We start from the raw sequence: 12,669 nt of genomic DNA, 5'->3' as shown, positions 1-12,669 counted from the left end.
GCTCCTTTGACATCACTGTGCTGTGGCCTCGGCTGACCAAACGGAGCATCGGATCAATGCAGCGTCGCATGCAATCTCCTTCGTCGCTGTTAGAACATTCCAACTTGAAACGGCTGCTACAGACGCAGTACCGAGTCCAATTAATTAAACATGCACTCAATATACTGCTATTCTATAAGGAATAAAATTAAATTCTAGAACACATAAAGGGAATAAAAATGTTCGGCTCACTTTATTACTCAACCCCCGTATGCATGTTGTCTCATAAAGGGATGCTCTCTTAAAGAGTCGCCGTGGATGCTCGTGTTCGCAGAGGAGAGAGGGCGCGGCGGGTGCGGCTGGCTCCAACCCCCCCCCCAATTCACGTCCATCAGGTGTCGTCACTGGCGTGCCTCGCGTTCGCCCTTCCTCGGAGCAGGGGGTGGGAAAGAGGAGGAAATGCATTGTAATTTATGGGCGATGCCGTGGGTGGTGCGAGAGCACCCCAGAGAGAGAGGAAGGGGGAGGAGACACCCCCACCTATCCACCCTTCCCTGAATTTCCTGGGCCGTCTCGTTTCGGATGCAAATGCAGTTCTTCATTGGTTTTCCCTTCGCAGTTGTTTCGGATGACGGATCCCACCGCCAGTAGCTTGGCCAGCCTGTGACGGATTTGTAAGAACCACTGGCACAGGTTGTGCAACATTGCTTCTTAATATTACCGAGGACAAATGTTTTATGGATCATTAAATCGGAGAGTTTGGAGGTTTTATTGATGTGTTGATGAGGGCAACAAATCAATCATTTATGCTGCTTGTTTAGGATATCAGGGATATATAGCGAACTCTTTTGGGGGGTCTCCTCCCCCATGGGTTAAGTTCAGTATAAAAGCTGACGCTTCGAGGGGCGACTCGTGTCGAGGGCCCCGGAGATGATGCTCGCCCTGTAGGAAAACCCTCGGTGGCCCCCCGAAACGTCGGCAGTACTCCGGATTAACTCCTGGAGGAGATGTCGGAAAGAGTTCGCTTCGAGTGTACGTTGGGAAAGCACCAAAGGGCCTTTTTACCACAAGTGGGCGTAGTACATGTCCATAATTTTATGGTGGCCCCAAAGCAAGCATTAATAGCTCTGTACTCAGGTCTATTCACAAAATTGTTGGTTCTTCTTAGAAATTCTAAGGGACGTGGTAGTCCTGGGTTAGAGCGTTGGACTACTGTCCGAAGGGCCCGGGTACGATTCGTGGGCAAGTCTCTCTGGGCACCCTCTGCTTCACTTCCTGGGAAACCATAACCGTCACAGGGAAAGGAACTGCCCATCCCCCGCCCCGATGTGATACACGCCGCCGGGCTTAGTACTGGGTGAACTATCACTTACTAAACCTTCTTTCTGGTGATTAACTGTATTTATGGTTTTTATGCTTTATGAACTGAAATCCTCCAGGTTTGTGTCATCGACTTGTCTTGGAATCCATCCTGACCCAGTTTGTTATCATTATACCGTCAAAGTTAGCTGATTGAATCCATTGATTGTCGTAAATCTGAGCCAATGCTTCGACAGGCTTCCCATCTTGTGCCGTGATGCCGTTCCGTCTTGAATCGATCGTTGAAACCAAAGTTCTCTAAATGTTGTCGAAATGTATGGGGGGTGGGTAGGTCGCAATCGCAGGAACTCCCAGGGCAACCGAGCCCAGAGGATGATTGGCGATATTGCTGTGGAGAGTGAACTGAATCCTTAATTCATCTTTTGGTCGTCTGTATGTACACTCACGCATGCATGCGTCCCATTCATGCATTCACGAAAGTCCTTCTGATGGCAAAAGCGTGTTCCTAAGTCTCTAAGATATTAATTAATGTGGAGATTTATAACGTGTAGGACAGGGATCCTAAGGTCTTGGTTTGGTAGGAAGTGGATTTCGAGGAGGAGAAAGGTTGTTGGACTCCAGCGAGACGTCGACGAGGGATCGGCTGAGGGAAGCGTTGGGGATGGGGAAGAGTTCTGCAGGTGACGAAGGGGAGGCCAGAGGGGCGCCTCCGGAGGACTCTCTTGGAAGGGGAGAGGGGGGGGGACGCGAGACATGCAGTGAAATAGCATGACGAGAGTGGGGTAGGAACGGAATGGCTAGTCTGTCCTTCGTCTGACCAATGGCGATGTTGCAGGAGATTCCACGCAGTATTTCGTACCCTTTGTCCCACCTGTTGCCATGCCCCCGGTGCCCTTCGCCAAGTGCTCGAATCACTTCAAGTGATGTAATTCCTCGCATTCGCCAATGTTTCATTTTTCGTGCTGACTCGACTGACAGCATTTCGTTTGTTTTTGACAATCCACCAGTGTCACGTTCGCTTCCACAATTTTCCCCGGCGGTGAAAATGTTTGCTTGCCTTGGGATATATTTACGTAATATTCATTGATATGTTTTTCATTAAAAAATACCAGTGTGGGGTCAAATCCCAAATATGTTGGTCGAATCATATTTTTCTCCCCTCATTATTTAAACCTCAATTTTGAGTCCCCGTTCCTGTTTCATTACTTAAGAATTCGAGTTAGATCTAAATTCAACTTAATATTCGTTATAGTTTGTATCCCAATCTATCTCTTATCACCACTGCGAATGAACATTTTCAGTAATTAAAAAATAAAACACATCGGTGATTTTATTTTAAATTGCAGTTCTATTCATTTATAAATGCATAAGAGTGTACTTGCCATCACTTTTCCAGGCTGCATTCCGGGGGATTATTCACATTGGTGCTCACCATTCTTATTCTACTAAACTATGATAGTTTTCCTTTGGTCGGTTAATGATTATTCCATTATACACGCTGTAATGTTTATTGGTTTGATTTACAAACGGGAGAATAATAAATCGGAATGAAAAGGCCAAGGCTCTCAGTTAGGGAAAGAGGAACGGCAGGGTGTACTTGAAGAGTATCACTGCCATTGGGGACGTGTTAATAGTGCGTGTGCGTCGCAGTCTTGGTTCCGTAATGCCACACCTCGTCGTGGTTTCAATCTCCCGAGCAAAAAAAACACTCGACCAGCCACCTACGCGAAGAGTTCCTCGAATTGATTTTGCCATTTTAGCGACTAACTTCCAATAAAAGGCATTGTTTTTTCTATGCTTCATATTACATGAATGCCATAAGGTGAGCAGCCTTCGTTTATGTATCATCATCGATAAAAATTTTAATAGGTACATAAAAGTGGGTAGTAAAATCTCCCTATGAGCTGCGATGTTTCCCAATTCTTCTTTCAGTGCGGCGAGAGTGTCCAAGGCAAGCCTGCTGTCTGATCATCCAAAATTGCCCTTTTCTCGCTTCGCCGTAGACATCCGTAACGTTTATCCTCGCATTGTGGAGAGGTCTGCTTTTGGTGCGAAATGTATTATCTTATTTTTATTAACTGTCTACGTTGGAATCTTAATTTCACGCGGTCTGGGGATATGCGATGTTTATGCAAATGATGAAATGCTTAAGTTTTCTCGACAAGTGCCACCGCTACCGCTGTTCAGGACGCTCATTTGTAGCACCGCGTGCAGTGTCTTCTGTATGTATGTGCGGATTTCATTGAGGCAGCATTTTCTGGCTCAGGAATATAGAATCACGTTAGAATTACGAGCCCACTTCAGTATGAACTCGCCCCCTCGAATTTTGATCGATTCGCATCGAGAATGATGCAAATTAAAGTGAAAGGAACCGGGGCCCGCGTTGTTAATTTCCATGCTGGGCGTAGGCAACCCGCATGACTATGGCTCGACTGTTTCGTGGTCGGTTGTGATTCCGACAAATCACGGCCCCCGTCCCCGAAAAATGTGATACGCGATCAATTACCTGGACACACTATACTCGGACTAACATTCCCCGTGCTCACGCCACCGATACTTATTTTAGTTATTGAACTTAAACCTTATTTCAATTTTTCTTCAACCCAATTTTAATGTGTGCACGTGAATATATACACCGGAATTATTTTGGGTTTTTCGCTGCTTTGAATACTAATTTTACAATGATTGAATGCTGCTGCATAAGTGGTGACTGTGGGGAGTGAAATGTAGGGGTTTCTCGTGTGAGGTCATTGTTATTGGGCCAAATTGAATTCGTCTGCCTATGCATTTTCATTACCACTTTTGAGCTCTGCATTGCACTCATAAAATTAAGGCTACTAATCGTAGATCCACAATTACTGCAAATCAGGCTCGTCTGAATGGCTCTGCTGTTATAGCGAGGGGGAGGTTGGTGTGACCCTCGGTGACTGTTGGTAATGGATGGTGCTGTGAAGAAACCTTCTGAATTACAACTATAAAATGTTTAAATTGTTACAGAAATAAGGGTGTAAAAAGTTGAGGTACTGCTAGGTTCAAATTGATTAAATAAATAATGTGGTATATTCTGTAACTTATTGAACGTTGATATTTGCAATTAGCTGATGAAGAGTGTAAGTTAAGGCCTGTTAGTGACTCCCTTTTCCAATGGCATTTGATGAATTTGAAAGAAAAGATTTTTTTTGCTGGGAATACATGTAGAAAAGAGGGAAAAACTGGAGTTTGTTTGAGCCAATCCTATTCCCTTGGTAGTCTTACTCCATGCATATCTCTCTTCTTTATGGCGGTGTTTTTTCTATTACTCTTTCCAAATTAAATATTATTTTTTCTCCAAAGAATAAATTTTTCGGCATTTCGTCATAACATCTAGTTCCTTTAAAAGCCCCAAAATTTCAGAGTTTAAGAGGACGCCTCGGTAGCTTAAGTGGCTAAAGCACTCGACCGGATATTGAGGGATCTGGGTTCGAATCCCAGTCAAGGCGAATGATTTTTACACTCTGAAATTGTTGCATAATTTTTTACGTCTCTATGAAAGGACTTTGTAATATTCCACAGACTTAATTTTAAGATACATTGCATTTCACCGACTTGTTGCATCATCAGGTATGAAATTCATTCACAAAATGAAGTCTGTGGAATATCACAAACTCCTTGAATGTGGAAATCACATAATTCTACGAAGTGAAACCTAAAAGCAAAGAGTACGTGTATATATTTTTTTATTTGGGTAGTAAGACATAATGTTGTGATGAACAGTAGCGAAATGTGCCATTTTTGTCTTTAAATGGAGGACATGAAGTGAAGCCTCCGTCGGCATTCATCACTTGCTTTTGGCATCATGTGGTTTCTCTCTCAGTTCTCTGAATCTCCCGTTGAAAACCATCTTGGATTGGCTCACACTATGCCGTTGGTCACATCTCCAGTTGATTTTGCTGCTTCCTAAAAATTATTGTCTTAAAAATAATTAATGATGTGTATCTAATTAAGGATAGGGTGGTGAGAAAAGTGGTTGCAAGGCATTTTGATCGGTAATGGAATGTGGGAGGCTGATACATGTATGTAGAGGGGAGGGCGTTACTCGAGTAAGTTGCGGAAGGAAGGGGCAACAGAATGGGCATATTGAATGGAGTGAAGGGAGGTGGTGGAATTGAAGAAGGGTTTGCTGAAGTGGAGGACGTGGCTTGCGTTTTATTAGATGAAGTTAGAAGTAGTTGTTCAGTGTTCATTTAAAAACCGTATGTTAAACAGAAGACTATCCTCAAAAATATGTAATCATTATAAGTCCACTGGAATTCTCATTATAATTCCAAGAGGTGTATATTTTTCGTAACTTACCTGTAAAAGTTTCTCGAAAGCTCTCTTCTGTGCACGTGAAAGGAGTTGTTTGAAACGATACTCATATGATGTGTAAGTTTGCACATTCAAACGTGCACATCGTATGAACATTCAGGTGGTGTGTGTCTTAGTATCCACCGCTCTCCCCTTAAATCACTGATCTTTTTATCTCTTTCCTTGCAGATGTGCCCACTTCAGAGCAAGAAGACCTTTTTATGCGGAAACTCCGTCAGTGCTGTGTGGGATTTGATTTCATGGACCCAGTGGCCGACTTGAAGGGCAAAGAGATAAAGAGGGCAACGCTAAATGAACTGGTTGATTACATCACAGCTGGCCGTGGGGTGCTCACTGAGCCAGTCTATCCAGAGGTTATAAAAATGGTGCGTTGATTTTTGTTGATGATGCTGTTGCTTAGTTTAAATTTTTGAGCATCCCAGAGTGTGTTGGGGTGTGAAGGAGGGGGAAGAGGGGCGAAGGGAGGGAGGGGAGTGGGGCTGGGAAGGAATGGTTGGGTTCATATGCCACGGTCATGGTTGTTGATGGCTGGTCCCTTCCATTGTGGATTATGAAGACGTGAAGAATGGATTAGTGGAGGAGACAGGAGTGGTGGTTTGGGGGAAATGTAAATGTATGTTTGTTTTCTGTAGTTCCTTGCCTCAACCTCTCGTCGTGGACATCCGGCATTGGCAGGTGTGGAATTTTTTGGTACTTATCTGGCCAAAATGTGGGTGTGGTATGTGACTATGCTCGAGGCCATTTCTCGGTGAGATATTAATAGTTCTTTCATGTTCACTCTTCACTTTTGCAGTTAGGGGTAATTTCATCAATCAAATCATGCTTTATACAGGGTCGGATCCAAAAGTGGTAGGACTGATTTTTTTACAAGAATTTTATTGACGATATACTTGCATCGACTTAATAATCTTCAAAGTATGCTCCTTGAGCTGCTACACACTTAGTATAACGTTGCTCCCATTTCCCGTACGCCCGCTGGAAATTTTCTATGGGGATGCCGTTGATGACCCTCGTCGAAGCCTCTTGAACGGCCTTTATCGAGTCAAAACGTCGTCCCTTGAGCTGTCTTTTCATCAGGGGGAAGAAGAAGAAGTCCGGTGGTGCCATATCGGGAGCATAGGGCGGGTGCGGCAACGTGGCAACGCCGTATTTGGCCAGGAGCTGTCTGACGACGAGCGCGCTATGGCACGGCGCGTTGTCATGATGAAGCACCCAGCAGTTTGCGATGGCCGGTCGGACTCTTTTCACGCGTTCTCGGAGGCGGGTGAGCACCTGCACGTAAAAGTTCGCATTCATAGTCTCCCGTGGTCGGACAAACTCCTTGTGAACCACTCCATGACGGTCGAAAAACACAAGCAACAATGTTTTGATTTTTGATTTGCTCAGGCGAGCCTTTTTTGGACGTGGGGACGCGGAAGTGTGCCATTCCGCGGATTGTCTTTTCGTTTCGGGGTCCCATGTTTCATCACCAGTTATCACATTGTCCAAACAATTTTCATCTCGGTGCAAATTGGCTAGCACTTCTTCGGAAATGCGCACACGCGTTGCCTGTTGGCCGACACTCAGAATTTTCGGCACCATCTTGGCGCACACCTTGCGCATGGCCAAATCCTGTGAAATAATGCGTTGGACGTTGGATGCAGACAGACCCAACTCGTCTGCAATTTCTCCACTGGTTAAGCGTCGGTCTGTGTTCAGCAGTGTCCTCACTCTGTCCACATTCGTGTCGGTTCTTGCCGTCGACGGCCGTCCGGAGCGATGGTCGTCTTCAACGAGCTCCCTACCCTCTTTAAACAGCTTGTGCCACTCAAATACTGTGGAACGGCTTAAGGCAGTGTCCCCATGAGCCTGCTTGATCATATCGAGGGTCTCAGTTGCCGTCTTCCCGAGTTTCGCACAAAACTTCACGGAATAAGGTTGCTCTAAATTCAGATTCATTTTGTTTTTCGACGCGGGCAAAAAAGTTGCTTCACTAAAAACGGTGTCCTCACTCAACGACAGCCCGCAGGCGACTGAGGTTGGTGTCGGTCTGTTACTAAGAGCCCCCTCCACCTTACCCTGCCAGGCAGACCCCCCTCCACCGCTCCGTTCGCGCAAGAGAAAATCAGTCCTACCACTTTTGGGTGCAACCCTGTAAATGTGAAAATAATTTTAGTCCGCTCTGGCAATCATGAGATATATCCTTCCACACATCATTAGAGCAAATGCCACAAAAACATAGCTAGTTAGAAAATGTGGGCCTACCTATCTTAATGAAATACCTCCAATATCAAGAATTTTTCTCACAAAGTCTTAATAAGCGTAATCTGACCTTTTATTTATTTTACAATTAGATCATGAATAGTAGTCAATTAAAAATGTCAATTAGCCTCCCTATGTGAATTAGTTGAACTATGTATTGAATTACCATTAGAGTGTGCTAAAAGCATGACCAAAGGTAGAGCTTTCCTCTTTTGTTTGTCGTTTGCATGTTCTCAGTGTCAAAGATTGTTGGTGAATCAGAATGAAGGCTCTAACTTTAATTGAAAGTTTTTCTTTGTGTCCTTTTTTTATCAGGCGGTTGAAACTCTTTCTAAGACACGAATCAGCTTCTATTGTTGGTAGTGTCAGGTTTTTACTGACTAAAAAATTTCCCCTTAGCTTTCACACCAAGGCTGGGTCTAATCTTAATAGTGTTACCACATCCTTGGCTCTCTCCAGACTACTCACATCTCAAGACATTCCTTTCATCTATGATCTTTTTCCACAACATAGTCCATTGTCTATCTCCCCATTATTGAAAAGCATGTTCTTCTCTCTTCCTCCCACTTTCTGCATGTTAGTTCTGTATGTTTTGCCTTGTCATCCTCTTCACAGCATCTGCAATCCATCATCACTTCTAGGGTCTTCTAGTGTAAGTACCACTAGACTACATGGCCCGATAGAATTTGAAGGAAAAAAATTGGTTTCACTGTGGCTTCTATTTATGCATCTGGCCATGTCAGGGATAAGTATTCTTTTCCTTCCTTCTTCAACATCCCCTAGTCCCATGACCTAGTTACATCCAGGTATTTCTACCCGAAAGCTGATCTCACGTCTGCACTATCGACAATGAAGGCAGTGTCTGAGAATGCTCTCTTCCCCACCATCTTGAACTCTTCCACTTTTTTGGAGATAATTCTAGGTAAAGGCTTGAAGTCACTTGTTCACTATCTTTATTTCATAAATGGCATTCTTCAGTACAGCTTCAGTGCTGTTGCAGCCGCTAATATGAGATCATCTACATATTCCATGGTCTGTAATCCTCCTTGCAATCGAAGACAAAGGACACCCTGTATGAAGAGGGAGCTGCTGACCATGTTATCCAGTGTCCCTTCTGCATGTTCACGGAGGATCTGACCAAATTTCCTCATTTTATTTCTGTAACCATCTCCGCCAACATCATTTCTTACACCCTCTATGACTCCATTCTAACGAGTCTGTTTTGCCTTATGACTCTCTATTATTTTCCTGAAATTGCCAGTGCTTGAACGTATAGATCACCAAAGGTACCATATGATTGGACTTTTAATTTCACTTCAGTGAAAAGATTTATTTATTAATTTTTAGAGTGTGAAACCTAGTTGTGCTAGAATATTGTTGGAAAAATGACTTTGTAAATTATTTAGTTTGGCAAAATGCCCCAGGAAATAGCTTTGTGAAGTGAATACTTCCATTAGTTAGAGTGTGTCATGTACAATGCCACAATTTCAGAGTGTAAAAATCATTCGCCTTGACTGGGATTCGAACCCAGATCCCTCAATATCCGGTCGAGTGCTTTAGCCACTTAAGCTACCGAGGCGTCCTCTCAAACTCTGAAATTTTGGGGCTTTTGAAGGAACAAGATGTTGTGACGAAATACCGTACACACAATGTCACAGGCATTCGTAGTCGTACGCGACGCGCCACTGTCCACGAGGTTAAAGCCAACTTTTAAACACTTAGGCTGTTTATACCTTGACAAATTTCCAAATAAACCTTCCTTGGAAAGTTTCTTTGGAATTGTTGCATTGAAATGCACATTAGCGGATGACTCCGTTAAAAGTTACTGTTGCGGCATCTCCCGCAGTTTCTTTGGAGTGTGTCATGTATGTGGTGAAAAGATAAGGCATAAGTACTTGTATTTAATGTGTTTTTTGGATTAAGGGGGGCTGTATCAATTGTAATCAGTGCATAACAAATCTCTTTTCAAATTAAATAACTATAGAATTTTATTGAAGCAGCCAACTTTAAAATGAGCCATATTTCTTCTGAGCAAGTCCACCTGCCAAGGCAGTTGAATATACGTGTGTGTGGTGTCTGAGTTTGGGTCCAGGGTAACTTGTAATAGTTGATGATTTTCTTCTAGTGATTTGTAAGAGGAGAATTTTTAAGGATTTCCTGTTGAATTTATGACCTTAATGGAAAATGTAGTTTGATTGTTGTGTACTAATGTAATCAGTACATATTTCTTTTATAATTATATTTGAAAATCACTGGCATTCTTCATTGCTTACCTGTCAATTTTTTTTTAATATGAGGTTTTGGAGTCATGTCTGATGGGGCGCTAATAATGTTATTGTAGCATTGGTACTGCCAGTATTGAGTAATAAGTCAGTAGTTGTTTCAAATTTTTTCAAATCTCATCTTCAATTACTTTGACATCCAGGAATTCTACTCCTCAGATGAAAATGCTAGTTGTAATTTACAACTTCAATGGTTTAACTGGAGGTAGTTATGTTGTAACCAAAATGAAATTATCCTGCCTGCAGTGCAAAAGCTGTTTGGATTTGGAGAAGTGCCTCTTGAAATGGGTGATTCTATTGTCATTTGTATCCATAGACGGCTCGTTTGAGAGGTTCACATGGTATGCTGGTACCCCAAAGTGTATGAGATATTTTTGCACGTGTTTAGTACCATGGGCTCTGTGTGTGATTACATTATTACATAGCAATGACATGTAACGCTATGCACAGAAATTAATCTTGCATGAACCGCATGGGTTTGTTTTCAATTGGAGCCACATGACGCTGCCGAAAAGATTCACGAGAGCAAACTGTATTTATGTAAGATGGTTCCACCGTAAGTATTTGAAAGTGATGCACATTAGGCGGTGTATTCTATCAGCTTCCTAGGAGCGCTCACAGATGGCCCCACCCTCCTGTTGGTCAGACGGCCGTGCAGTGGCTTGTTCAGGCTCATGTCTTCCTACCCATAGGTTCTGGGTTTAAGTCCTGGCAACAGTGTCAGAATTTCCCAGGGGTGTCCTCATCTCTTCCTTGGTGGAGACACACGGAGAAAGCGAGCTCTTGAAGTGCATCAGCACTCCATCCATTGGCTGAGGCCTTGAAGTGTGTGTGACCCCTCTGTGGCCTTCATTTTTAAAGGGTAGGCAATGGCATATCAGGCTTCCATCTTCATATCCTTAAACCTCACAAAACAAACTGGCGCAGTAGTCCCTTCTCTTATGCCCTGCATTATTTCTACCTCCCTTGATTCCAATGAAAAGACTTTCTCGCAATAGAACACTATCCCAGAATTCCCCCCTCTGCTGCAGGCTGCCAGAAATAAATACTTGTTTCAAATGTCCTGGCCAGCACATCAATACGAGGCATCGATGAAGATGGACAATGGGAAACAAGGTGTAAAAGCAAGTCCTTCTTAAAAAGAGGAAAGAAGAAGTATGTTCATCCCGAAGGATTGCGATAAATTGAGAGGTTGTTTTGTTAATGGCAGGCACGCACGCCGATGGTGTGATTTCTTGTAAATTTGTACATCCGATGGAGATTTGATTATTTTCCTTTTACTCCGGACATAATTAATTAATAGTGTAATATATTCATGGGTGATATAAATTAGTGATAAAAGTAAAATGGATAAGTTCGGAGAAGCTGAAGGGGTTAATCTTTCAAACAAAAGCACATGGATCTCAAGAGTTTAAATTATATTATTAAGTATGGTTTACTTTCAATAATTCATGAGGTTCAATCAGTCAGTCACCCCTTAGTAAGAAACTAAACGCTGTACTCTGAGATCTAATGTTTGGTTTGAAGGTTGATCACTTGGTGAAACCAACTGAAAATAAAGAAGCTTTCAATTGTTGTAATATTGTTCAACTACACTATTGATACATAGTTTAGTTGAAGTATTTTGGCCTCTTCTGTGGACTCACTAATATTCCAGATCATTTACCTTTTATGTAAGAAGCGATTAGGGTGTGACACAGAGCGTTAGAAAAGTTATCGTAAATATGTTAATAGTTGGTAAAGTTTGAATTTTAATCACTTTCTCTCTCATGGTTGTATGTGCAAAACTCATTACAGAGTGTTGATGATGTAAAAATCATATCAAATACGTTGGATAGAAACCAGAAAAAGTTTAATTATTTTCATAACAAATCAACCTTGAAAACACTTTTTTGTCTGTTGAACAAGTAAACAGTTTTTGTCGCCCTTTGCTGAGAGTAAGACCTGAATCTTTCCAGATAGAACCTCATAATCTCACAAATTTCTTTGATGGAAAATATTTTTCTGTTTATCTTTTCTAATTTAATAGGCATGAAAAGTTATTCCATCAGATGATTTGTGGAATATTAAATTTCCCCTCTGATGATACCTAAGTTGTGACCTTCAACTTGAGGAGGGCTTGAGGAAAGGGCATTCCTGATTAATGTGGGTTTATGCTCCACCTGGGATGGTCTGGCATATGCTAGTGGACGTTTTCACTTACAAAATCTTGTCAACATTAGTAAAGAAAAACAACCAAGAATCCTGTGAACAATTGTTAACGAAGTGTACATCATCATAATTGTGATACTAGGATGAAGGGACAGAAGCAGAGATCTGGAAATTAGAATTTTGTTTGTTTCACACATCATTTTTCATTTTGTTTGGGGGACACATCATGCCAATATGGTTTAGAGTGAGGAAATCTGATTTTTTTGCACAAATTTGTTAAAATTTAGAAAGTAACCTAGGCTTGATCCGATTTGAATAAACTCTTCTAGAAAGTTTTGAGGTGAAAAAA

General features: G+C 42.3%; 1 protein-coding gene across 1 annotated transcript in view; it reads left to right on the top strand.

Moving 5' to 3' along the window:
* Positions 1-12,669, top strand: part of wdb (serine/threonine-protein phosphatase regulatory subunit widerborst) — a 154,142-nt gene that overhangs the window by 102,920 nt on the left and 38,553 nt on the right. The window contains exon 2 of the mRNA XM_071597538.1: positions 5,815-6,011. Within this exon, the coding sequence (XP_071453639.1) occupies positions 5,815-6,011 (197 nt within the window). The remainder of the gene's footprint in view (positions 1-5,814; positions 6,012-12,669) is intronic.

This window comes from Hetaerina americana, unplaced genomic scaffold (assembly GCF_022747635.1).
Source record: "Hetaerina americana unplaced genomic scaffold, ioHetAmer1.1.p SCAF_9, whole genome shotgun sequence".
NCBI classification, from domain to species: Eukaryota; Metazoa; Arthropoda; class Insecta; order Odonata; family Calopterygidae; genus Hetaerina; species Hetaerina americana.
Note: the sequence above shows the minus strand (reverse complement) of the source record. Positions and strands in the feature narration are given on the sequence as shown.